Genomic DNA, 26,281 nt, shown 5'->3' with positions numbered 1-26,281 from the left:
AGAGATCATAACTCACAGTCAAAAGCTGATGAAGAGAACTGATTTCATAACTTGAATATTTCACTGTTAAGTCTGTAAAGTCACACTGGCCTTTATGACAAGCCCTTAGTTAGGCATATGACATGCTCATCTACGTTGCCTGTAGCACAATGTCTTATTTCCAAACTAGCTGTGAGTTTGCTCAAATATCTAAGCTGTTGACTCCATATGTCCCCTCGAGGTCACTGAGGCCTGCTAGTCCCAAAAGACTCAAATGAAAAACAGCTGCGATTGAGCTTTTTCAGCTATAGCCCCCAAACTTTGGAACAATCTCCCTGCCCGATTTAGAATCGGTCCCCTCGTTGCCTGTTTTTAAACTACGTCTTAAAGCTCATTTTTACTCTTTGGCTTTTACTGAGAATGAGAGTGGTGTTTTCTTATCTTGTAATTATTAATGTTTTTATTGTTTTATTGTGTTGTTTTGGTGCTTTGTACACCACTTTGTCAAAGTCTGTTGTTTTTAAAAAAGAAATGCTTCATAAAGAACATTGAATTGGATTGTTTGACGGTACAAACCTTAAATTGAATGATTATCAGCGGGATTTAGTAGTGCGTGGTTTTCACAGTGTCGTTGGTAAACTGGCTGGATTAGTAAAGCGGCATTCCTGTCTTCTAAAATATGAAAGAGACATGCACCTTTTGTTTCTGGTCTTAATTCAGTCTTTATAGGTCCCATGATGTTTGCAATGTCTTTGACACATCATTTTGAATCTCTGCACATACACGGAAAACAATATACAGTGAAAGTCTCCCTGACCATTGATCACATGAGTCATTCTCCAGCAGAGTTTAGTGTAACTGAAGTGGTTTAGTGGTTTTTGGAAACTTATCTATAATATGTTTGTCCTTATCTTTGATGTCCTAAAACTTCTGCCTGAAGACAACAGCAATTCAAACAGAAAGTCTGAATGGTTGTTTTTAACGTTGCCTTGTGCTCTTGGGGGGGCAGTGGGACGATCTGATTTCCTCGTGTCAGCATTGTTCCCACATCATCATAATTAATGTTGTTCCAGGTTCAACATTGCAAGTGACCAATCACCTTCTTGTGACGTCATTCCTTTGCGACTTCGAAATACCCGCCTTCGATTATTTCGAAATACAAGTGAAGAAGCGAAAAACCGCCGCCTGTCCGCCGAATTTGAAGTCAATTCGCCTGTCCGCCGAATTTGAAGTCAATTTAGGATACTTTCCTTTAATAAACGGTAAGCATTATACATATGTTCCTCACTTGGCTTGCTGTTTGTTTGCTAGCGATAGGCTACTTGACGACAGCATTAGCTAACCAGTGTTCCCCAACTTTTTGGGTGTTTCGTGGCCCGGGGGTTGGGTCAGGCAAAATTGCAGTAGCTTCCCTGATCATTTTACAAACATAAGTGAAGAGAATCTGGACTAAAAGGCCTAGACTTATGGTTGTGTGCTGAATCTATGAATCAAACTATCACCTGGAAACATAATTAACTGGTCCATAGCTGTGAAACTGGACATGAGTTCTTGATTCTATGGAGATTAACAGTAATCCAGAAATTTACAAATTTGTCCTGGTACATCGCGTAAATGTTGTCCCAGGGACATCGCGTAAATGTTGTCCCTGGGACATTGTGTAAATGTTGTCCCTGGGACATTGTGTAAATGTTGTCCCTGGGACATTGTGTAGAAGTTGCCCTGGGACATCGTGTAATTGTTGTCCCTGGGACATCGTGTAGATGTTGTCCCTGGGACATCGTGTGATAGCTTGTAAATAATGGAATGAAAATTATTGATTGTTATTAACTTGTGAAAAAGAAGTGTAACAAATCCACATGTTATGTTCTTACACCCTTACAGAAACTGTGACTCCTTCACAATGTCAGGTAAATGTCAACTCATGTTGAATAATCAACCAATCAAGCCTTTTATTATCACATGCAATGTTACACGTACAACTGCAATGAAAATTTCACCCCCTTCTGACCATACATATATTGCTTAAACATCACATTGGGAAGACAGGTCGGAAACAGTTAGGAAGGTCAGAAAACAATTTAATTAATAGATGAGGGGAGAGGAGGAGAAAAAAGAACTACAACCAGACAAAGCTCCTAGAAGACTGAAATGGATGATGGTTGCAGCATGCAAAAAGAAAATGATATCTGTTGACTACAGCATATGCTTTCTCACAGATTACCTTGTGGGAGTAGCTGGACCAAACTCTATTGGTATTTCAAGTTTGAAATCCCTGTTTGACCAGACTAACATTTCAGATGAGGTACCTCTTGACATAAAAATCCTTTTATGTTGTCATAAAACTAATGTTAAATTCTGCTTTAAATACACTTTATTGTACAATTTACTTAATGAATCGTGTTCCTTAGTTCTGTTTTTATTTATATGTATTTATTTATTTGTTTTATAAGGTAATAGATGGCCTAATCTATTTGCAGTGTGAGGTATGTTGAAAAGCTTGTTTGATCATAATGACATAGCATGTTTACGTTTTTTGTAATGTATTTGAAAACATAGGTGTATTTATGTTATTTTTATAGAATTTCCCTCACATTTATCCAATACCAAGCCAAATCACTGGAAAAATTTTGGATGGGTCCACAAGAGCACAAAGTGCATACTTTTTGAAGGTATGACTTGGACTGTGGTAACTATGTTCTTATCACAAAGGGTTTATAAGTTGCCACTATAAACAAACAGCATTTTCCAAAATTGAAGCCTTGTCAGAAGAACCTGAAAAATACCTTTCTGAAACCTTTTCTGTGTAAAGACTTGTTCAAAAGCAATGCACACAGATTAAAACATTTCTGTCTTGGCCAACTGATAAAGAACACCAAAAATTTAGTGGTGCGTGTTGAGTCTGTGGTCTTGATTTGTTTTGTACACACTATAGAAATTAATTAATGTAAACCAAAAATGACACTTTCTATATGTTTGTGTATCTGCAGAATTAATTACAAGTCTCACCTGACAAGCTTTTGCAGTTTTGCAGTGTCATTCTTGACAGAAAAACATACTTGTCACATTATTTTTATTTCCAGAAAAACATCTTTCAGATGTATGAGAAATTGATTGGAGCCTGTCTGGAAAACGGCAGCCACTGGACCTTGTTTGTAAGTTGCACAGATTTTGCACTCTCTCTAGTGCATGATACTTTTCAGTGTCCCTCATTAGGAAAGCTCAAGGCCCAAGCCTACCATATCCATCTTTTTACAAAACAGTTTTGTGACATACCCAAGAGGACCATAGTCTATATGAATTCATTTGGCGAGTCGGAGGTCAGAAAAAGTGCGGTGTTGAAAAACTGGAGGTAATTAATTAACATATTTAACATAACATATTTAATTTAATTGAAATCATTACCGAACGTGGTTATTGATTTCTCTATATGCTTTTTATTTGTAATAACTGCGATCTCTCAGCTCATTTGCTTCAGCAAGAGGCTGCGCTGGAGAGTGGACCTTGTCACATGTGAGCCACCCACATCAACAGGATGGGAACTCATGTGGAGTGCATGTCATAATGGTACTGAAAACTATAGCTTTAACCTATATAAGTAATGTTTACATTTTTGCCTATTCAGTTTTTAAAGCCTTAGAGGCAGGATGGTAAAATCTCAATTTTTTTTGTAGATTGAACCATTTCAGCAGTAATGCTTTGCTTTGGTTGCTCTGTTTTTTTTTTTTTTTTTTTTTCTCGGGGGGGGTTAAAAACAAACAAACATTTCTTTGTTAATCTAATTCTTTTTGTTCTTTTTTTTTTTTTTTTTTTTTTTTCTTCGTCAATTATTAGTTTGCCCAATCTCTCATTGACGGTAAAACACAAGTGGAGGAGTACAACACTGAAATCACAAAGCTCAGGTCCCGACTTTGCCACTACTTATTTTCCTCAATAGGTAAAGATAAAATTAGCTGCCTTCTTTTTCTCTAACATTGGAAAATGTAACTTGTACTTAAACAAATTATATTTTGCAGATCGAACTAGGAAGTGCAGTCAGTGCTGGTGTGTGATTGCAGCCAAAGACCGGGTACACTATGACATGTCCTTAGCCATATAGATTGTTTATTTAATGGACTTTGTTCATTTGTTTTTTGTTTGTTTATTTCTTCTTCTTTTTTTTTTTTTTAATTCACAGGTGCAGTGCCAGAAATGTGGTGCATACAAGCACATGCGTTGTTCAAAGTCTGTTTGTGGCATCTGTATCTTCTGTGAGAGTAAGTCACAATATAACTAAACAATGTCCAAAAATGTTTAAAGTGAATTTTTTTTTCGTAATTTTGCCTTTGCACACCAGGACTGTGTAATTAAAGTGGATGTTTCAAGATCCAGTTTTTACACAAAACTATTTTAGACATAACTGTGTCGTATTGTGGGGATTTCTCTTCACAATTAAATTGATATAGTGCTGTTTATATCATTCTTCTTTATGTAACAGCACAGTGCAGCACAGCAGAGGGAAAGGAGTTGTGCAGCATAGTGGGTGGCTATACAGGAGGAGCAATAGAAGTAGCCAGTGAAGAATGTCATCAGGGAAAGCATCAGGCAGCGAATGACAAAGGAAAAGTTCCTAAGGGAGAGAACATCTGCAGCAAATCGACAAGTAACAGTGAGATAGGAAGACTGACAGTCAGAGATGAAGGTACACAGACTGAAGACAAAGAAAAAGAAACAGAAGTATACGGCACAAGTCTGAGTACAGATAATGCTGCTGCTGATGATGTTGACAGGATCGATGCAGATACAGAATTCCAAACTGATTCAGAAGGAACTAGTACAGTTTACAGAGTGCATGGTCGCTTATCTGTACCAAGCTCAAAAAAGAAAACCTACACAATAACAGAAGACGAGATCAAGCGCAGAATCAACGCAGAGAACATGTCAGTTCATGTTTTCAGAGGTTTGATTGGGGTAGATATACATTTCGTGATTTTGATGTCACCTGAAATAAATCCGGGTTACTCGTATCAATGAAGTGACAATGTGGCTGGAAATTGTGCATTTGCTGCAACATATACACAATTACACCATGTAAACAAAAGCATTTAACTTTGTGCGCGTGTGTGTGTCTCTCTCTGCTCTTTTGGTGTTTGCACTTTTTCTTTTTTAGGGCCGTAAAGCCAAACTGCCCGCAATGATTCTTGACAGGCCTAAGAAGGCCAAAACTAAAGTAACAGTGTTTAGTGTTCTGAGTGAAGAGGAGGCTGGGGAGCTAGCCCTCGGGTTTGCCGGAAGATTGGCCTGCGATGTCACAACAGACATGGTCTGTAAAGGCATCGACCATTCAAGTGCTGATATGACAAAGTAAGTTAGTAAAACAATATGAAAGTTGTATCTTTTTTGGTATTATTTGTCATTTCCCCGTATTTGGGTTATTGGTGTAACATTGTTAATCTTACTTTCTAATAACAGACAGACTCTTCTCAAAATCCAACACAATCTTAAACATGAGCTGACTGATTCCTCAACCTTCAGTTTGCTGACACACACCTTTGGCCCCGCTGCACTGGATTCTGTCATTTCATTCCTGTGTGAAAAACTTGATCTTGTCTCTTAAATAATGAAACCTTTTGTGACTTTTGTTTGTTCTGTAAATCAGAATCTTGAAAATTGTTCATTGTTGTTCTAAGTTTGTGTTAACTATTTGGCAAAAATGATTGGTTCCTAATCCAAACAGCATAATGACTGTTCTAACACATATCTTAAAAATGCTACAAAGAAAGAAAATTATCACATATGTTTCAATATGAATGTAATTGTGTCACACTCGGTTTGTAGTAACTTTCCTGTTTTATTTTGAGTTTTGGTATGTTTACACTGTTATTTTTATTTCCCGTGTGTTCGTCTTCCCTTATTAGTTTTACTGTATTTAATTAGTCTGATTTAATAACTTATAATTATTTACTTTCCAGTGTTTATATATGCTCCTCGTTTGGATTATTGTTTGTTTGAGTTCTGCCTGTCTTTTCTATTAAAGATTTGGACTTTTGGACTATTAGTGGACCTCGTAGGTTTTTATTCTGTTCAATTGGTAATTGACTGGGTTTAATTTAGTGGCCTGGAAAACAGGCCGGAGGGGTCTGGTCATTTTAACCCCCTAAGACCCGAAATCTTCCATGGCATGCATTTTTAATTTCTCTTTGATATTTGGGCCGATTGGAACCCGATGAATGTAAAAAGAAAGAATTACCAGGTTTTGTTTTTTTTACCTAATTTTTGTTTCTGAGAAAAATGAGAGCCACATATGAGGACATTAATTTGAAATTTCGATAGAACAGTTGCAGTATAATGTCCTCATAACTGTATATCAGGCACTTGTTGATCAAGATTTAGTATTTTGGTCTAAATAACCCAAAATGTGATGTCCACATGTGTGGACGCCAGGCTGGAGTAAAGTGTTAGAGCTATTTATACCTATGTAAACTTTTATACACTGGTTTTTACCTGTCTTGTTTCAGAAAGGTTTAAAAGGGTGATGTCCACAGTTTGTTTATTTATTTGTTTGAATTCCACATATTTTATTAAAGTAATTGAGCTTGAACACAGAAAAAACTGAATCAAATAATCATAAAATCAAATCACTTGCACTATACTGAAGTCTAATCTACTCTGAGCTAATGCCGGTTTCCAACACTAATGATCGGGTGAAGGAGAGAGATGAGGGTGTGCACGGCCACTGGTGCTCTTATCCCTGTTCTTTGTGATACAATCCAACAGGAAAGCAGTCAAACCCTTGGACATTAGCCAAGTTAACGTTCACAAATATATACACACAGAGGAACTCTGAGCCCCAATGTCAGCATTAGCACAAACATGCCACTTCATACCAAATCTCAGTGTGAGGTCAGGTGTTAGTCTCATTCCATTATTCTGGCTATATTTTCTTACTCATTACTATTAAACTTATACTTAAGACTAACTATTAACAAAATCACACCACAATAACTCTGTTATTACACTTTGTATTTAATCATAAAAAGGCTGGATGTTGAAACCTTTTACTTCTATTTTGTATGAGCCAGGATTCTCAACAGCTGATACTCTATGTCCAAAAAGTGACAGGTATCGTTTTATGGAGCAAAAAACTTAAGAGCACATATTTTATAAATAATACCAACAATTACAAATGCAGACCTTTAATAGTAATAAGTAATCCTTTATTTATAATGCATAGCAATATAAAAATAGTAACATATGAAAATATTACAATGGGCACAGATGAATTTGTATCAAAAACAGCAACCAAGCCAAAGTAATGAATAACACACATAAATAACTGCTTGAGAGACCAAACAATTTCTTTTCAACTGTTCCTTGGCAGAAAGTTAAGACAGCTATTCAGCTTTAGGTTTCAATAAACAGAAGTAATGGATGCAGTCCCTTTGAAATGTCACACAAAAGTCTACTTGTGCATATACTTAGCTTTAACTCTTCTCTTTTTTGTTTTGTATTCCAAAAGGTTTTCATTTTCTCCAGAGGATGTCTCTCTTTCAGTGGTTATCGACTGTTCACATTCATTTTCACAGACTGTTGGAATGTCGATGCTGGCCGAACGTTTCTTGCTAGAATACAATGGCCTAATTTTGCGTGCATTCTCTGTCGTCTTTATTTCGTACTGGCATATACTTTTGCCTACTTGTTTTGTTTTTAAGACATTTGTATGCAGTTCATCTATCATTGGAGTAATACCCTCTGGAATGAATGCCCACTGTTTAACTGTGTCTAAAACAGCATTTAGTTTTCCAACTGCATCTTCTGTGCATTTTTTGTCTGTGCTTTCAACTACAGGAGTGTCATTCAAAGTTGATAGAGGACTTTTCAGAGAGTTTTTCATTTTTTTAAAATGGCTACAAGCCACCTTCAGGCAAGCACATGTGTTATAGTGAGAGAACGTACAACAAGTGCACTGAAGTGTTTCAGCCGATGCAAAAAAACACAGATTTCCAAACAAACTTGGCATTTTTATCACTTTCAAGTCCTCACAGTGTACAAAGTAATGCCTTTCTTTCACTGCAATTCTTGCCAAGGTAGAAATGTCTGTTTCCATGTTTGGATAGATGTCATTGTCAGCCTCTGCTAATTTTGCAAGTAACACTAGATGCTTGCAAAGAAGTCCTCGTAAGCCATATGTACAGTTGCAGTAGGACTCAACAGGGCAGACATCATACACCATGTCTTCTCTTGACTCAGATGGGACTTGATATGCATTAACTCCATGGCTGTTCTTGACTGTAATTTTAAGAGCCCAACCACTTTCCATCAGTCTTGAAGCAGAGTCTGAAACTTGAGACAAGGTGTCAGCAAACCTGTTTTTCATGCGGCCCACATCTTGCAGGGTTTTTATGACTGAGAAGTAGTCGTCGGCCTTCCCTAGGAGCACTTCAATCAGATCATCCAGACGCCTATTCTTGTAGCCAGATAAAAACTGGTATTTCAGGCGGTGGAAAAATCTGAAAAACAGTTATTTGAAATGATTAGTAACTGTAATTGAAGGAATTTAAAGTTTTAATCAAGACTGTATTATTTTTTTAAAAATTGGAATACCTATTGCACACGTCTTTTATAAAGGAATGCTCTGTGCCGATTTAGCTGATTTAGGCAAATCCACCTACTCTGTTTTTTGTTGTGATAACATAAAAAACGCTGCTAGAATTTAAAGGATTTGCCTAAAACCTGTTCTGGCAATGACATGACGAACCTACTCAGTTTAGCCTCTTGGATTAAAGCATAATATCTTTTTTTCAGCAATACAATTGAATGAGGTCAAAATAATAAATCATACCTTTCAATCACATTGTTTGTTTCAGAACAAGTGTGACTGAAGCGACGGCCGTAGTCACACCACATGTGGCCAATGCCTTCCCAGTGCTTCTGAAAATACTGGCACACCAAAGGGTATTGCTTAAATGTCTGGCAGAACTCTGCTGATGTGGCTTTAAAGTCGTCCTCCTAAGAGAATTGGATGCAACAGAATATATTTCAATCCATTTAACAGACCTATTGAAATCTTTAATATTATGTATTGAAGCCCTTTTCCTTTTATTGAATAACATTAAGAATTTTAAGTTATTAATAATATGTCGTGTTTTTGTATTAAGAAGCAATTATTTCTTCCCTTACAATGGCTAAGAAGGAACACTAAACCTATAAGCATATTTGGTTTCAGCATCTGTCTGTGAAAGAATCCCACTCACAAGTTCTACTGCACAGTGGGTGACACAATGATGTTCTGCACAGCTTAAGTACTTGTTTTGATAAGCAAGATAAGAAGCCAGTTTTAGAAATTGTTTCAAAAATCTATTTTGTATCTCTCTGTAACTTTTTTTAGCAACTGAAAGTTATTATGCTCTTAGTGTAATCAAGAAATCAAAATGTGAAATAGACAAATTACACTTACAGATGTGCAAGCTTTCAGCTTACAAAAGAAAGAAATGATTTCATTTCTCTTTTGGGTGTTAGAAAGCCCATGGACCCCGGACTCTGATTTTGAAAGCCATCGATTAACAGCCTGTGAATGTAAGAGAAAAAAAGTTAATCTGGAGAGAGAGACAGAGGAGCAGCTGTACAAAAAGCATAAAAGAAAGCTGACGTCCAAAAATAACTTTGTCACTCACTGGACAAGAGGACCTGTGCATTACAGAAATCAACCAGGCAAACATATTTTTAAATGTCAAAAAGAGCTTTGGGAAGCAGCCACCAGAAGATGAGTGCACTGTGGTCTTAAATGGATGGACATAGTCACTCAACATTTTATCCCTTTATATTCATTAACCTGAGTAGGTGAATATCACAATGAGGCAAATCATAACAACAGGACCCTGTTGTAAAAATGTGTTTCAGGTGCATCTTAGACAACGTGAAAAGAAAACAATGTGGTTTACCTGCAAGACATGGTACCAGCATAGAAGGATAGCTGACTCTGGAAAAACCTTCTGCAAAGCATTTATTTCCGCAAAGTCTTTGTCAACCATAAATGCTCTACAGAAAAAAAGAAAACACTAAATGAGATTAAACAGTATGAAAATGTTTTTGCTATCTCAAAGCACCACTTCAATGCCAAATTAAACATTTCAACTCACAAGTAGATATATAAAATACTGCATACAGCCTATAGGAATAACTTTAACAACTGGAAAGGAAAGTTTTTTGCAGCCCATGCTGCAGCTATAGCATTAGATTCTGGCATGTTATAACTTTTTTGAAAAGGAATTATTTCAAAATCAATAGCTGTCAATGTATTATTTACCTCGGGGAAGTTGGGAAATGCTCACAAACTATTCCAAGAACAGTTTCCAGGGTTTTCTGACTTTCGTTGCTGACAATAGCATAGGCCACAGGGACTCCATGCCCATGATCATCTCTTACAACAAGTGTGAATAAGGGAAATGAATACTGGTTAACGCAGTGCGTGGTGTCAACAAATACTAACTGTTTTGCATAGTTCTCCATGTTTGATTTCATTACAGGTGTCTGCAAAACAATCATTAGTTCTTGGTCAGATGTGTATGGTTGATAGAAGAGAACATGTTCTTGATGTTTTCCATTAAGTAAGGTATGTACACTTTGACTGTCTCCACAGTTAAAGTGCTTCTTCCTCATCATGCAGGTTCTAACACTGTCAATGTCACGTGGTGTGACAAAATGCTCTCTGTTGTGAAGATCTCTGTGTCCATGTTCTTTGGCCCATTTATGACATTCGGTTAGTATGATGGCTGGCTTAGTTCCAAGGGAAAGCAGTTCCTCAATCTTCCTCCTCAAATCACTGGAAATATTGTTGAAATGTGCGTCTTTTGGGTCCGAAGGATCATGCCCATCATGCTTATCATATGTACGCTGCACGATGACTGTGTGGTCTTTCCAACATTTGAGTACTTTAAATGAAACATAGGCCTTACAGCCCACTGCTCTGTAGCTGTTTCGACTTTTTTTCCCAGCTCTGATGCAGTTGAATTTGTAATAGTCTCTTTTCCTGTCTTTACCTGAGGCAACATTTAAACATTTATAATGTCCATGAAGGGTTAATGAGTTCAATTTTTCTAACACAACACTGAATGGGTCCTCCTGGCATTGTGACACATGCACACAAAGTTGTGTGTCTTTTCCAGTTCTTTTTTTTTCGTCATTCAGAACACTTCTTCTAATTATGTCGTCCATTTCTGGTGGAAAAATAACGAAGGTTTAATTAGTCAATATTCATTAATTCATTTTAACTTGTTGTGGGGTTTTTTGCAATACAATGTAAATATTAAATATAATATTAAAAATATATATATATATATAAAATAATATAAAACAAACAGGGGCTAAAAGAAGCTAAACTTTCATATGGTATGTCTCTGGCAACTTTAACATGATGTCCCAGGGACAACATTTACGCGATGTCCCAGGGACAACATTTACGCGATGTCCCAGGGACAACATTTACGCGATGTCCCAGGGACAACATCTACGCGATGTCCCTGGGACAAATTTGTAAATTTCTGGATTACTGTTAATCTCCATAGAATCAAGAACTCATGTCCAGTTTCACAGCTATGGACCAGTTAATTATGTTTCCAGGTGATAGTTTGATTCATAGATTCAGCACACAACCATAAGTCTAGGCCTTTTAGTCCAGATTCTCTTCACTTATGTTTGTAAAATGATCAGGGGAGCTACTGCAATTTTGCCTGACCCAACCCCCGGGCCACGAAACACCCAAAAAGTTGGGGAACGCTGGTCTAGAGAACACTGGTTAGCTAATGCTGTCGTCAAGTAGCCTATCGCTAGCAAACAAACAGCAAGCCAAGTGAGGAACATATGTATAATGCTTACCGTTTATTAAAGGAAAGTATCCTAAATTGACTTCAAATTCGGCGGACAGGCGGCGGTTTTTCGCTTCTTCACTTGTATTTCGAAATACTCGAAGGCGGGTATTTCGAAGTCGCAAAGGAATGACGTCACAAGAAGGTGATTGGTCACTTGCAATGTTGAACCTGGAACAACATTAATTATGATGATGTGGGAACAATGCTGACACGAGGAAATCAGATCGTCCGTTAGTGGACATATTGTGTTGCTCAGTGGCCTACATTACTTCTGGACAATACTGTGCTACCTGATTGAATGTTGTTCTGAACACCTGTGCACTTTCACATTTTCACAGAGGATATTACAGTTGGAAACGATGGCCAGACCTCATGAGTACCTCTTCCTGGATGAGGCTGGTTTCAGCCTGCAGAAACGAAAGAGGCTGTAACATCATTGGCCAAAGAGCCATCACTGAGGTCCCTGGCCAACGGGGGGGTAATATTACCCTTTGTGCAGCCATGGGTCGGAGGGGCTTGTCCACCGGCATGCTGTCCTTGGGTCTTACAACACCCAACGTCTCCTCACCTTCCTAGAAGAACTAAAAGACATCCTCCTGGACCACCACCAACACCATCCTGGGCCCGCACATCACATTTATGTGATCATTTGGGACGATGTCCGCTTCCACAGAACAAACCAAATCAGAGAGCGGTTCACCACCAACTGTGACCACTTTTTAAACGTCTGTCTGCCACCTTACTTCCCTTTCCTGAACCCTATAGAGGAGTTCTTCTCATCGTGGAGATGGAAGGTTTATGACAGACAACCATACACAAGAGAGAACCTCCTAAGGGCAATGGAGCTGGCCTGTGTTGACATCCCAGCGGAGGCCTTCCAAGGATGGATTTGCCATTCCAGGGCGTTTTTCCTGCGGTGCCTGGCAAGAGACAATATAGCCTGCGATGTGGGTGAGGTGATGTGGCCCAATGCAGCTCAGCGACATGATGCCGCACAGTGATTGTGGTGTGAATAATGTAAATAAAAAATAATAATAAATTTAAAAAAAAACCAAAAGCTTCACACCCTGATCATGTTTTCAGGAGTACTGTTGTGTACAATAGATTCTGTTTTTGCATTCAGTTGTGTTACAGTAGTGTACGTACATGCAGGATTTTCTATAGATTTATACTCTTCATATGAAACTCACAAATCTAAATGCCTAATCCTCTGCAGAGATCTACGACAATCCGTTACTGTATGGTTTATAAAAAATATGCATTGGCAGTTATGAAACAAAGAACCTTTTCACAAATTGAGCATTGTGTTTTCAATTGTTTTGCTGTAGTGTGTAATGATGTGTATAGTGTTTACATTTTTTTTGAAAGCTTCAAGCTGCTCTTTTGGCGTGAAAGTTTGAGTTTTGCAGTGGGAAGGTGTGGTTGTATTTATGTAGCTTTAGAAAAGTGTGTTGTGTTTAGACATTGGGGAACATGGTGGAAACGTTTGTGAAATCTGTTTTAGCATTTGCGAAAAACTGTAATATGGACGAATGTTATATCTACGGCATCTCGCTCTTGAACGTGCCCTGGTGCTCGCTATGATTGACGGCTTGGTGGGCGGAGACTCGAAGCGAAGATTGCTGAGTCATAGTGACGCAACTCCACGCTACGCTCCGCCTGAAGATGTCACGTGTGTTGAAGTAGGCGGGCGTTCATATGAACAACACTGAGCGACTGCGTGCGGCAGAGTGGTTCCGAAACACAGACTTCTCTACCGGCGCACGTCGCTGTCATTCCCCCCCCCCCATATAGCTGCGCTTTTACTGGCTTCAGTCCGTAGCTGTTTACCGAGCTGGTGTCACCAGGCACTAAGTCGTCCGTTTAGCAGCGGGTGCGGAGTTATTAACTCACGGTACCGAGCTAACGAGGCATTAGCAAGTGATGAGCAGGGGCCTGTTTCTTTTGGACGTCCAGCTGAGGTTACCGACAGGGCACGTTGTTGCTTAGAAACCCCAAGAGATCCTTCATTCAGCCCGCGGCTCTGTTGAAAGCCCTCCATACTCTGCCGCTTGTTTTAACCGACGCTTCATGCAAGCTCTCCCACCTGGACAGACGAGCTAGCTAGCTATCGCCCGGCGTGCCGTTTAAATAGAAAGCAGGCAGAAAGAGCCGAACAGCGGTCACTTTATACCTGCAGTCAGCGTGTGCGATGGGTCTACTGTCACAGGGATCTCCACTGAATTGGGAAGAAACCCGAAAGTATGCTGACCACATTAGAAAACACGGTATCATCCAGTTTCTCAACATCTACAACAAACTGAAGGATCGTCAGAAAGATGTGCTAAAGTGGGGCGATGAGGTAAGGATTGTGGAATATTAATGCTGGTGTTGTCTGTTAATGCTTTTAATCTATTAGTAATGCGGCTGGGCATGATGCAACAGTGGTCCTGTGTTGATAGACTAATTAAGTGTGTGTGTGTGTGTGTGTGTGTGTGTGTGTGTGTGTGCGCACCTTGACCGACTGCAGCACATACACATGTAACTGCAACAAATCCTGCAGCTCTTTGATACTGTATACCAACGGTGGCAAACATAAGGCCCGGGTTCCAGAATTGGCCAGGCAAAGACTCCAATCCGACCCTCTGGCCATATTTGGAAAATTTCAAAGGAAGGCATAAGTTTTGGACTTTTAACTGTATTTTTACATATATTACAGCTTGCCCTACTCTGCCTACACACAAGTAATTAAGTAATAGATAAACAATTAAATGACAGAAAAGTTCGTGTTTGTCTGATATAGAATTTTCAGTTTTTCATGTGTCCACCATAAAATAAATAAAGCAGGACATTTTCTGTAAATTAAAAGAAAAGGTTTCCTGCTTTATGGGCAGCAATTTTAGACATTTCTTTATCGTGTAGAAAAACCAAGATGTGCTTGTTGAAATCGTGCTTCTTTGCACCAACCGCTCCGGCAGCTGTATATGGGCCCCGATGTAAAACTAGTTTGGCCTCCTTGCAATATGTGAAGCAATGTAATTCCCAGCATGTTTGAGTTTATTGACATGACAAGGCCGTAACCATGGAGCCAGTTTTGACTTTTAAGTCAGGTGTTGGGGAGCGTTGAATAAGAGTTGAAGAGAGCCGTGAGCAAAAAACATGACAAAACAGAAGTCCAGCTTTGTCACTGGTGGTGGTCCAACACTCATTTATTTTCCCTTACTGCTTACACTGCTGGCATGCTTGCTACCACATGAGGACACTCCTTATTGTGTGGATGGTAACTTAATGGCTACTATGCAATGTATGTGGGTTTGTCTGTTGCTCGCTGTGGTTTTCTTACATTTTCATTCAAAACTTCACATCTCTTCATCCGTCACCAGCCACAAAAATCTGTACAGCTTGAACAAAGTATTTTGATTTCAAACCATGTGGAATGCTGTTGTTATAGATTAATCCCTCTTTCAGACAGGGGATTACAGGGTAGCAGAGTCAAAAGTCAAGGAAATGTAACTGATGAATTGGAATTGATGTGATGGCATCTATAGCGCCGATGGAAAGTCTGGTGTTTATTTAAAAAAAAAAAAAAAAAAATCAGGCAAGTACTTTAAATACAGTATTTGTCTAATTCTGTCTTTGATCGTTTTGCTTTTAGGTTGAATACATGTTGGTGGAGTTTGACGACAAGGATGAGAAGGTTCGCCTCGTCCTGAATGGTGGAGATGTTTTAGCAACTCTGCAGGACCAGGGAGAAAACATAAACCCCAAGTAGGTACACTGTGTGTGTGTGTGTGTGTGTGTGTGTGTGTGTGTGTGTTCAGTTGCATATGCTACTAAAAGATGAAAGATGCTCATAATTTACTTGGCTAGTGTTGTTTTCTTCTTTGTGTCTCCTCCCAATATTAAACTGGGGATCTTTTACTCGTTAGGCGAATGTGTAAACCACTACACTGTGGAGGAGACACTGTGTTGTTGCACTGAAATGGCAACACACAAAACTAGAATATGAAAAACATTTGAATAAATGCCACACCTCAAATGTCAGGAGCTGTGACAAAAAGGCTGTCGGTTTGTTTTGAATAAATGTAAGCTGAGAGATTAATGGCGGATTTTGCTTTGCTTATGACACAGTGGGATAATAAGAAGAGGAGTGAGATGAGATGCTGTATAAAGGTTAAATCAGCATGCATTGCAGGTGGACACTTTCTTTTTGTATTTGTTTTGTTATCAGCCTCAGTGAAAGTTCCTGAGTTGGTGCATGGCGGCTTTTTTATAACTTAAATTGGAAGTGCAGCAGTTAAGAGAAAACACTTCTTTTTGATATGCATCAACGTGACTTAAAGTAACAGATGCTATAGCTGCTCAGTGGAGGTCTTATGCATTAGAAATTACAGCTCCCTATAGGGTTGGGCCATATTATACCGTTCACGGTAATACAGGTATAATGTTAGGCAACGATAGGAAAATGAAATATCGCGATAGAATATGAGTAAAACGCGCATGCGCAGTGCCTTTGTTTTCATACGCACATGGCCGATTGTTGAGTGAAACAGATGAACCAGAATTGGTTTGTACAAATGGTGCAACTTCAGTGATGTGGAACTGGTTTTGTCCGTCAGATACACGACAAAGCACATTTTTTTTGCAGAACATGCAAGCGGCCGTTGTTATTGTCGTATTTGTCGGACTAAGATGCTCTTAAATCTGGGAGTAAACTGGGTCCTAAACTCCGTATATTTCAGGTCAAACGAACACTGCAGCATCACTGAGAGTTAAAAACTGTCTAAAGTCTTTCATCTTTAATAAAACGATCAGCATTGCTGCTTTACCAGGTGTAACTATGAAGTTTAACTTCCAGGCATCCATGAAAACAAAAGTTATTACATTTAACGGAGTTAGAAGTTAACAGGAAGCTAGCGGAAGTTAGCTCGCTAGTTTCGCTAGTTACCCAAGAATGATATTGCATGTTCTGACTGAGATATTTCTGAAAAAATTCAAACGTTCAGCTCTGCTATCACTTCCAACATAAATGAAGACAGGAAACTAAACAGCAGTGACGTTTGTAGGGTTACTGAAGTTGGGCTAGCTGGTATATAATGATGTGCTACGTAATCGCTAGCGACACAGCTATGTTAGCATAACATAAACAGTGAAGCTGGAGGACGAACACTAACACTTTTCCACTTATAAAAGTTAACGTGAAGGTTCCTCATGGTTAGAGACAAATGCAATCGCATGGCAGGATGCTGTAAACGGACCAAATTTCAGTCAGGAGAACAATTGAGATAATCCATCCACAATACGAGGTTAGTCATTAATATACTGCAACAACATGGGAATAGAGCAGCTGCCAGAGAATTCAACATTAATGAATCAATGGTACAGAAGTGGAGGAAGCAAGAAGAATGAGTTTAATAAAGTTTGATTTATCTGACTGCTTTGTTTCGCTTAATGTGCCTTATAATCCTGTGCACCTTATGGTCCGAAAAATACGTACTGCACACTGCAGTTTAATGTTGCAAAGCACCTCTTTTTAACTTCAGTGGACATTATACATGGTTATGCTCAGGATATGTCAGCCCGTTCCTACTGGAAATGCCTTTTGGTTAAACTTTCAGCAAGGAATTTGCATTTGCACTGTTACATTTTTATAAAGCTTTAATGTACATAAAAACCAGCTTCTTATTTAAGTGAAAATAAATGGAAGGTTGTCTTTTTGCACTAGTAATGTTGTGGAGTTGTATTTTGTCTCGCATCAATTATATCGTCAGTTATATCGTTATCGCAAATTTTCAAATATATATTGTGATAAATATTTTTGGCCATATCGCCCTGCTCTAGCTCCCTATTCCTCCAGCTGTTGCAGAACATTTAGTTTAATGTGCAATGTTCAACAGAGTTCTGTGGCAGCTTATTCCCACAAAAATAAAATGCTAAACGTTTTTTACATGTTTTTTATTTACATGTATACACACACACTTAAACAAAAGCACCTGAGAAGTGCAGTTGAGTTGAATGTCCCATTCTGAGTGTGCAGCCAGGAGTCAGACCCTCCTGTCTCATCCTGTTTTTCACTCTCAATCAGCTGTTTCCATTCACTGTATTTGAGTATTTGTTTGTTTTTGTTTTTCCTCAAATCACACAAGTTGGTGCCATTAACAGAAATCTTGAGTATTTTTGCTGTGAAACGCTCCTGAGATCAGTAGTTTTTTTTTTTTTTTTTTGTTTTTTTTTTAACTATACACTCTAAAAACTACAGTCTTAAACAGTCAAACATGGTTGTCTTGTTTTATCTCATCAGAAGTTTTTAACCTAAGGTTATAAAAAAAAAAAGTGTCCATACAGAACATGCACAGAGACTCTCTGTTGATCACATTGTCTTTGCACAAGCAGTTAACTGGAAGAGACACATCTCCCCGACTCAGAGCTTTGAGTTATTCTGTTTGATTTTGGCACAGCCCCACAGGCTCCCTGCACATGGTACCAAAGCTTGAATCTTCCAGTCTTTCTGCTCAATAGTTCAATTAATATTGCAGCACAAGAAAAGGGTGCGTAGCACACTTGTTAAAAACAAAAAAAATGTACAGCACAGTGTTTCTGTGATGTGCCCTTTTTTAGCGTCGTTTAGGTGGCTTTAAAAATATGTGACGCGGAAATTAATCTGTTACAAAAGTTTTGTTGATGACTGACTGACATCTCCAAGGTGATGCCAAGGTATTTCCCCCCTGATGAGCTCCTCCTGGGAATACTGTTTGCATGTCTAATCTGTAGTGCCATCTCTGCAGTCGCTGTAAATGTGTTTGTACAGGCTCCTGAGTGTTATGTTTGCTTGCAGCCCATGACATCGGTCTAAATCTGTGTAGCCAACTTCACCCAGGGGAAATACCAGTGACAGTGGGAATAGTAGAGCCGATGCATTCCTCATTACTGCCCCTCTGTCGCACACACCAAAGAGCAGGCTCAGAAGCACAAATGTGTCGCGTTCATTTGCCCCTGCCAGGATTACGCCCGACGTATGATAAAGGGAGAGCGGTCCGTTTATTTAATCAGAAAGGTCATCGTGATACTGAAACCAGGGGCTTTTTTTCCAGCCTGACCTCTAAGTGTTGTAGCTTAATAATACACTTTGTGTGTTTTTGCAGTCACCCCACACTGTGGAGACCAGAGTATGGTAGCTACATGATCGAGGGAACTCCAGGTCAGCCATACGGCGGGACAATGTCAGAGTTCAACACTGTTGAGGGCAACATGAGGAAGAGGCGGCGCGAGGCGTCGTCTGTCCTGAACCCCAGAGAAACGCTCTGCACCGTCACCGCATTTCCAAGGTGCTTCAGTTTATACTGATCAAAGGTTTTTACCCTCATAAAGGAAGTCAATACAAATGTGAATCTATAAGCTGATATGGGATTGTTCTAATAAATGTCAGCCGCAGCTTTTTAATGTTGCGTTATGTGATGGTTTTGTTCAGGTTAGGCTGCCCGGGTTTCACCAAACCAGAGTACCGACCAACTCCTGTTGAAACAGGAGTGTCCAAGTCGCTGTTTTTCCCCGATGAAGCCATCAACAGACACCCGAGATTCAGGTAGGCTTCATGGTTGTAATGTCAGTACAGTTTAGATGTGTTTAATTAGAAATTTTGGAGTTAGTTGAGCAAAATGGATCAGAAACTGATGGGCAGGAAATATCCACATGGTTACATGTGATTTTTATTACCTTTTAGATTGTGATGTCATACTTTTGCTTCTTGTGTTTTTATTGTGTAGCACTTTATTATTATTTTTTTAATCTGTGAAAAGTGCTGTATAAATAAATACATTTTACTTGCATTTTTTACGGGTTTTTTTCAGCACTCTAACCAGAAACATACGTCACAGAAGGGGAGAAAAAGTTGTAATAAATGTGCCAAGTAAGTCTGACTGAATTGAGGATATTTTTATATTCTTGTTTTTTTTTGTGATAAGCAACAATTGCGACCTGTAGATGTGGTCAGAGTCGAACACATCTGTAAGCTACTGTAAATGGAGTTAAAGTTGTGTTGGTTTTTTTTTGTTTTTTTTATGTGATTCATTTGCCTTTAAGACATTGTGGAATAAATGCATGTGACCAAATTTCTTTAGTTTTCAAAGACAAGTGCACTCCATCTCCGTTTGTGGAAGAGTTTCCTGAGGATGATGGCGAAGCGGCGAGGGCGGCTCTGCCTGACCATATCTACATGGATGCCATGGGCTTCGGCATGGGCAACTGCTGTCTGCAGGTAGTGAATGAACTGACCGAGCAGCATGCCACGTCTGGTTGTCTTTGTCAGCTTCACATTCCTAATAAGTAACTTATAAGTGTACTTCATCCTATTTTTACGATGCTTTTGCAGGTGACATTCCAGGCTTGCAGCATTGATGAGGCAAGGTATCTTTATGACCAACTAGCAACATTCTGCCCCATTGTGGTGAGTGGATAAACAAAACACTTGCTTCCTGTCATATATTATGTTTCCGTAACTGACCTCATTCTCAGCAGGACTGTTTCAACTGCTTATCAAGCTATTTATGCGCTTGATGCTGTAGCAGCTTTAGAACCTGCAGTTTTTGCTGTGCTATAGTAGATGTGACGTCTAAGAAGCCAAAAACAGACCACACTGACATAATGGATGCTGTAAATAAACACTGTCTGTGGCTCTACAGTAGATGCACACTCCATGCAGGGGAATGCAAATAGTAAAACCTGCAAACAAACCAAGTGTTATAAATACATATTTATGCAAATTTTTGGTATTTTGTTGATGCAGTCACCTCTTTGATATGCATTCATTTGATTTGTTAGAAGCTCTGAAGCGCTGTTGGGTTCTTAACAGCTATTTAAGGAGGTTGCTCGTTTTTTGTTGGGTTGTTTTGTTTTTGTTTTTTTTTAACAAATTTGCATCGATTTTATTTATTTGAACCCACATTTCCTTTAAACGCACTAAAGAGAGTTTTCACTCTTTACCAGATGGCACTGAGTGCAGCCTCACCCTTCTACAGAGGCCATGTGTCAGACATCGACTGTCGCTGGGGAGTTATTTCTGCTTCGGTGGACGACAGGACGCAGGAGGAGCGCGGGCTAAAGGTGAGCAGGTGGACCTGAAAACGGCCAGGAGTAGCCATGACTTTATAAATGTGTTTTATTCATTTGTAGAGGCAGACTTCTGGTGAGTTGTTGGATTTAAAAGGGGCTTTTTGTGTTCCTGTTTCTGACATCTAAAGTCATTAGCTCTTGAGATCCACGGAAGTAACCCGAGTGCAATGGTGAAACTAAGTTACTAGGGAGATTTCCCAACAAAGTTTGAATGTTTTTTTTCTTTTGAGTGCAGTTTTCTGACAGTGCTTTCAAGCAGTTTAATATGATATGAGACTGTGAAACTAACTGCAAAGAGTGCGTGAGCTGCAGGTCAGCATAACCTTTTCATGCTTGATGATGCCAGATGAGCTGAGCTCAGAAAACCCAGTTCAGGCTGTCATTTTAGTTCAGGGTACTGATCAGATTTAAAAACCTCGAATGAAAGTGAGTAGCTTTATTTACTCACTGTATTTCTAGTATTTCTAGTCCAGCCGGTGTCAGTAGTGACAGTAGGCACTCTACATCATGGCTTGACCCTTTTATTTGTAAAGTTTATGTCAGTCATGTGTTGCATCATGTGCTTTCATGCTTCCTGGAAACTAATCTCTCGTCGTTCCTCCTATAATGAAGTGCAGTGTCACATCTGTGTGTAGAGGCCAAACTAAGATGCATTTCTGCTTTTGCATAATGCTTTTGCATAAAGGTGCAAGGAACAAAACACTGGAAGTTGTATTATAACCACTGCAGTGACTGAGTATGCTCAGATTTCAGATTATACAGACTTTCTTACATGTGTTTAAAAATAATTTGTAATGATGGCTGTTGTAACTTAAATGATAAATATGTATAGTAAAATGGCCAGAGGACCACTGATGGTCTATGCAGTTTGAGTGTTGTGCTGAGTCCTATCAAGTGGCAGTAGTGGATTTAAAATAGGTTTTAGTCAAACACAAATTTCTGCCGTAAATTTCTTGTCATCAACTACTACTTTACTAACTGCTTTTTTTCCCCCCTTTTTCTTATGCTTATGATGCTTCTCATCTAACCTTGTAAAGAGCCAACTTTTTATTTTCATTACTAAGTTACTTTTTATTATAGTTTGTTGAAGTGAAAGTGAAGCAGTAACGAAATGTTTTTCTTTCCTTGCAGCCTTTAAAAAACAACAAATACAGGATCTTCAAGTCGAGGTATGATTCCATTGACAGCTACCTGTCCTGCTGTGGGGAAAAGTACAATGACATTGATTTGACGATAGACGAGGAGATCTACAAGCAGCTGCTGAGTGCAGGTACTGATTCTGAAAATACAAACGTTTTAGCCACGGGGGAAATTCTAAACGAGATGATCGCGCAGTAATGAAATGAATAATGCATTCTGTGTGAATAGGCATCGACAAGCTCCTGGCCCAGCACATAGCGCATCTTTTTATACGAGACCCACTCTCTGTCTTTGAGGAGAAAATACACTTGGATGACGAGAACGAGTCCGATCACTTTGAGGTGAGAATTTAAATGATTTTTTAGAAGAGGGCCACCTGCATGTAAAAATGCAGTATACACATGGCTGCAGTGTACACGAATATTCATTCAGACTTCTTGCAGAACCTCCAATCAACCAACTGGCAGACGATGAGGTTCAAACCTCCCCCTCCAAACTCTGATATCGGCTGGAGAGTCGAGTTCCGCCCCATGGAGGTACTGCTCACCTCTTTGACTGTTTTGTTGTAATCTGCTTTCAAATTCAGTGATGTGGTGAGTTGTCTTATTTTTTTATTTTTATTTTTTTTTTTTTGCCCTTTCTTTCCAGGTGCAGCTCACTGACTTTGAAAACGCTGCATATGTGGTGTTTGTGGTCCTGCTGACCCGTGTGATCCTGTCCTACAAACTGGACTTCATAATCCCGCTGTCAAAGGTGATAACAACCCCACAGTTCTTTTTCTAAAAAAGGAAATTAACCAGTGAGTAGGGTTGTGAATTTTTGTACACAGTGATCTGATACAGGAAGTGTCTTTTATTAGGTGGATGAAAACATGAAGGTCGCGCAGAAGAGAAACGCTGTCCAGGAAGGCATGTTTTACTTCCGCAAGGACATCTTTAAAGGTGCTTAAAAAAACAGTTTATCTTTGGATCTGCGCTTGTTGTCAAGGCCTCAGACTGAAGCAGCTGATATATTTATTTTGCAGGCTGCAACCCGGTGCTCGATGGCACCGCGTCTGCTCAAAACGGCTTGGAGTCTGATGGTGCCAATGAGGAGTACACACTGATGAGCATTGACACAATCATCAATGGAAAGGTGAGTTATTCTCCTGCACATGACGTGTGAGCTATGCTGGTAGTAATGACTCAATAGGAAAATGATGTTGAACGACCGTATCTGTCATTTTATTTCAGTTCACCTTTTTTAAGTCACGATCCCTTCTTTCTTTTTATTTTTAACTTTTTTTTTTTTTAAATCCTGTTTTCAGTCTGTAATGACAGATTTATACTTGTAGTGCAAGTATAGGCCAGTCACGTTTGAGGCATTAGTTGCATGCAGGTTAACCGTTGCTGTGAAGAGCAAAAATGCATTAGACGACAACTGACTTTCATCAGACCGTGACTGAGCTGGGGGGGATTGTATCTCTAGACAAAAATGAGGACCTGCAGAGAGAAGAGTTCATTTTTGCTTCGATAACCACTGCTTCAACAACAAACCCAGTAAATTAGCCATTTCCCTGAGAAGTTGATTCAGAAGATTAGAAAAGGGATTCCTAGATTTACGATGCCAAACTCCAATAGCAGTTATTGCAAGGCACTTAATATTGTCAGGCCATGCAATTTAACAAATAGAAACCTAACGATCTTCATCCAGCAGCAGTTGGCAGTGGTGTGTTGGGAATCTTTTAACATAAGAAATATTTGGCAGAAGCAGATGTACACTCCCGTCTGCTCTCCTTTTCTCTTCTTTCCCCTCACCTTGGTCTGGTCATGGCAGATGTCTGTCCCTTCCATGACCTGGTCTTGCCAGAGGGGTTTTTTCCTGTTAAAGGGAGTTTTTCCTTCCCACTGTCGCCAAGTGCTAGAGGATTATTGGGGTTTTCTTTCTGATAGGGTCTTTACCTTAGAGTATACAGAGCACTGATTTGACTATTACACAAATAAAAATGAATTGAACAGAGTTGAATTTTATTGATTTTAAAACCTGATGATGTTCTCAACTATAAGTTGTCATTATTCATGAACCAGCTTTTGGATGGAGCACTATACAAGTGATAAGACAATAAAGCTGCCCTCAGTTATCATCGTATTGATTAAAACTAACATGCAGATGTATTTTAGTAGCCAAACTCTGGGATGGAGATGGAGGAACAATATTTCTGCCTGTGAAGAAAACATTGTTTGCAGATGCATGTAGATGAAATGAAACCCGCAGACTTGAGTTATCCAATTTTGAAGGAGCTTTGTTATACAAATAAAAGAGAGACATTTACAATATTAAAAGTTTTGGCCGCAAGGGTATCTGTTTTTAAATCTCTTGAAATAATCTGGAAGGGTTTGTAGTTGCAGTAGTTTAAGTTTTCTTTTTCTATCCTGCTGAGGAGACTTCAGCATTTTGTTTCTTTTTTTCTTTTCTTTTTTCAATCATCAGGAGGGAGTATTTCAAGGGCTTATCCCAATACTTAACTGCTACCTGGAAAACATGGAGGTGGATGTGGACACCAGGTGCACCATCTTGAATTATCTGAAGCTCATAAAGAAACGTGCCTCAGGTAAAGTGTCATTAAAAGGTTAATACTGAGTAGTCTCATAAGCAAAAGCATTTTTCTCCTTGTAACGCTCCCTAAACGACTTCTCCTGATGTTAAATAGGTGAACTGATGACCATGGCCAAGTGGATGAGGGAATTTGTCGCGAAGCACCCCGACTACAAGCAGGACAGCATCATAACCGACAAGATCAACTACGACCTGCTCAGAAAGTGCGACAGGATTGCTAAAGGAGAGGAGCAGTGCCCTGAGCTCATTGGCAACCCAGTTAACAGATCCCAGTAAACGAGAGAGGAGGGCAAAAAGTATTGTAGATGATACAAACATGCATGTAAAGAAAGACCAAAGGTGTGGCTCGGAACAGAAGAGGTCCAATCATATGAGAATGCAAACCGGCATGTGTGTAATGTAAAGAAATGCACCTGCTTCAGACATATGTGTGTGTATATACTGTATGAGATTTTTATGATTACAATGTTATTTTAATAGATGAGCAATAAGACATGCAAAGGGTAATAGAAATCAGATGTGTATTTATTTTTATCTGGAAATTAAGCCTATCTGTGAGAATGTAAATGTAGCAAAGAGTTGTACAGTAGTCTGCTTTTAATCTCCTGTAAATACTGTACTTCAGCTCTTTAAAACATTAACACAACTTTTTCTTTTTGCCTTTTTAAAATACATTTATATGACATGTTTGCTTTGCGCTGCTGACCCAATGCGTTCTCATCCCGGGGAGGTCATAAATCAGATACCGTTGACTGCCAGTCATAGTAACGCACAATGTATTGTTTGGTGGTGGTACTCAATGTGAGAGGACCGTGAGATCTACAACATCTGGGGCAGGTTTGTCAGCCTGGAGATCATGAAGTTCACTTTCTTCCCCCCCACTCAGATTACTTTGTTTTCACTTGTTTTTGTTTTGTTTACTATCACTTGTTGGTTGGGGGATGTGTTTGAGTGAGAACCAATCAGTATTCTGTCGCATATAGGCACTAAAGTGAAACTACTTGATCATATGCGGGCATTAAAAACTGTTTTTGTGTTGGGAGGACGTGAATCCCTTTGCAGTGGTAATCCTGCAATGTGGAGGCAAATTTTAAAAAAAGATGGACTGGATGTGACTGACCTGTCTCATGTGACACACCGCCAACTTTGACAAAAACCTCATTATCAGATTCCCCCCGTGGAATGAGAATGAACTGGCTGACGTTGTAGTGGGACCTTTAAATTTGGTGTTGCATTCAAGTGGTAAACAATTGTTTGCAATCTGATGCTGTTTTAAAATAAATCTGTGCAACAGTAAGCTCATGGGTTTCTATTTAATGGAGTCCCATTTCATTTTGCTCAAATATGATGCAGAAGCCTTGGAACCAACCTACACTTTGCAGTGAATTAATAACGGCTCTAGAGTTGACCTTTTAAGGAATAGTGCGTGTTTCAATATTTTTTCTGTTTTGGTCACCTTCTGTTGTAGAAGTCCTGAACCTTGTCACCCACAAGATGGTGGTATTGAACCAGCGTTTCACACAACAGTGACAGATGAGAGCATTACCTCGGTTTGACCTCCAGGATAAAGATAACGATTGTGGTTGGTACAGGCCTACTTATCCTGCAAAAGAAATCAAAGCCCTAGGACCCAA

The 26,281-nt window shown here is 39.2% G+C and overlaps 3 protein-coding genes and 1 long non-coding RNA gene across 4 annotated transcripts; 3 read left to right on the top strand and 1 right to left on the bottom strand.

The window, feature by feature from the left end:
• The first annotated feature begins 2,244 nt into the window (after positions 1 to 2,244).
• LOC146695600 (uncharacterized) lies at positions 2,245 to 2,651 on the top strand. The gene is made up of 2 exons (XR_014923598.1): positions 2,245 to 2,284; positions 2,433 to 2,651. It is a non-coding gene; the product is annotated as an uncharacterized LOC146695600 (long non-coding RNA).
• A 686-nt stretch (positions 2,652 to 3,337) lies between these two features.
• Positions 3,338 to 6,016, top strand: LOC146695599 (uncharacterized). The gene is made up of 6 exons (XM_085477893.1): positions 3,338 to 3,546; positions 3,814 to 3,916; positions 3,996 to 4,048; positions 4,157 to 4,235; positions 4,457 to 5,322; positions 5,431 to 6,016. Exons 1-5 carry the CDS (start codon positions 3,544 to 3,546, stop codon positions 4,990 to 4,992), a joined length of 774 nt encoding a protein of 257 aa, XP_085334019.1. The 5' UTR covers positions 3,338 to 3,543; the 3' UTR covers positions 4,993 to 5,322; positions 5,431 to 6,016.
• Positions 6,017 to 7,138: 1,122 nt separating this feature from the next.
• Positions 7,139 to 12,049, bottom strand: LOC146695598 (uncharacterized). The gene is made up of 6 exons (XM_085477892.1): positions 11,833 to 12,049; positions 10,265 to 11,174; positions 9,900 to 9,996; positions 9,416 to 9,526; positions 8,801 to 8,967; positions 7,139 to 8,468 (listed from the first exon to the last, which is right to left on the bottom strand). Exons 2-6 carry the CDS (start codon positions 11,170 to 11,172, stop codon positions 7,421 to 7,423), a joined length of 2,331 nt encoding a protein of 776 aa, XP_085334018.1. The 5' UTR covers positions 11,173 to 11,174; positions 11,833 to 12,049; the 3' UTR covers positions 7,139 to 7,420.
• A 1,459-nt stretch (positions 12,050 to 13,508) lies between these two features.
• Positions 13,509 to 25,944, top strand: gclc (glutamate-cysteine ligase, catalytic subunit). The gene is made up of 16 exons (XM_085477890.1): positions 13,509 to 14,166; positions 15,460 to 15,572; positions 18,947 to 19,129; positions 19,273 to 19,386; positions 19,652 to 19,710; positions 19,922 to 20,058; positions 20,173 to 20,247; positions 20,787 to 20,903; positions 22,044 to 22,182; positions 22,281 to 22,393; positions 22,496 to 22,588; positions 22,701 to 22,805; positions 22,912 to 22,993; positions 23,077 to 23,186; positions 24,522 to 24,642; positions 24,742 to 25,944. The coding sequence occupies exons 1-16, from the start codon at positions 14,017 to 14,019 to the stop codon at positions 24,921 to 24,923; spliced, it is 1,893 nt and encodes a 630-aa protein (XP_085334016.1). The 5' UTR covers positions 13,509 to 14,016; the 3' UTR covers positions 24,924 to 25,944.
• Positions 25,945 to 26,281: the final 337 nt, after the last annotated feature.

This window comes from Copadichromis virginalis, linkage group LG13 (genome assembly GCF_057382275.1).
Source record: "Copadichromis virginalis isolate Kocher_CV1m ecotype Utaka linkage group LG13, C_Virginalis_male_GT1.1, whole genome shotgun sequence".
NCBI classification, from domain to species: domain Eukaryota; kingdom Metazoa; phylum Chordata; class Actinopteri; order Cichliformes; family Cichlidae; genus Copadichromis; species Copadichromis virginalis.
Note: the sequence above shows the minus strand (reverse complement) of the source record. Positions and strands in the feature narration are given on the sequence as shown.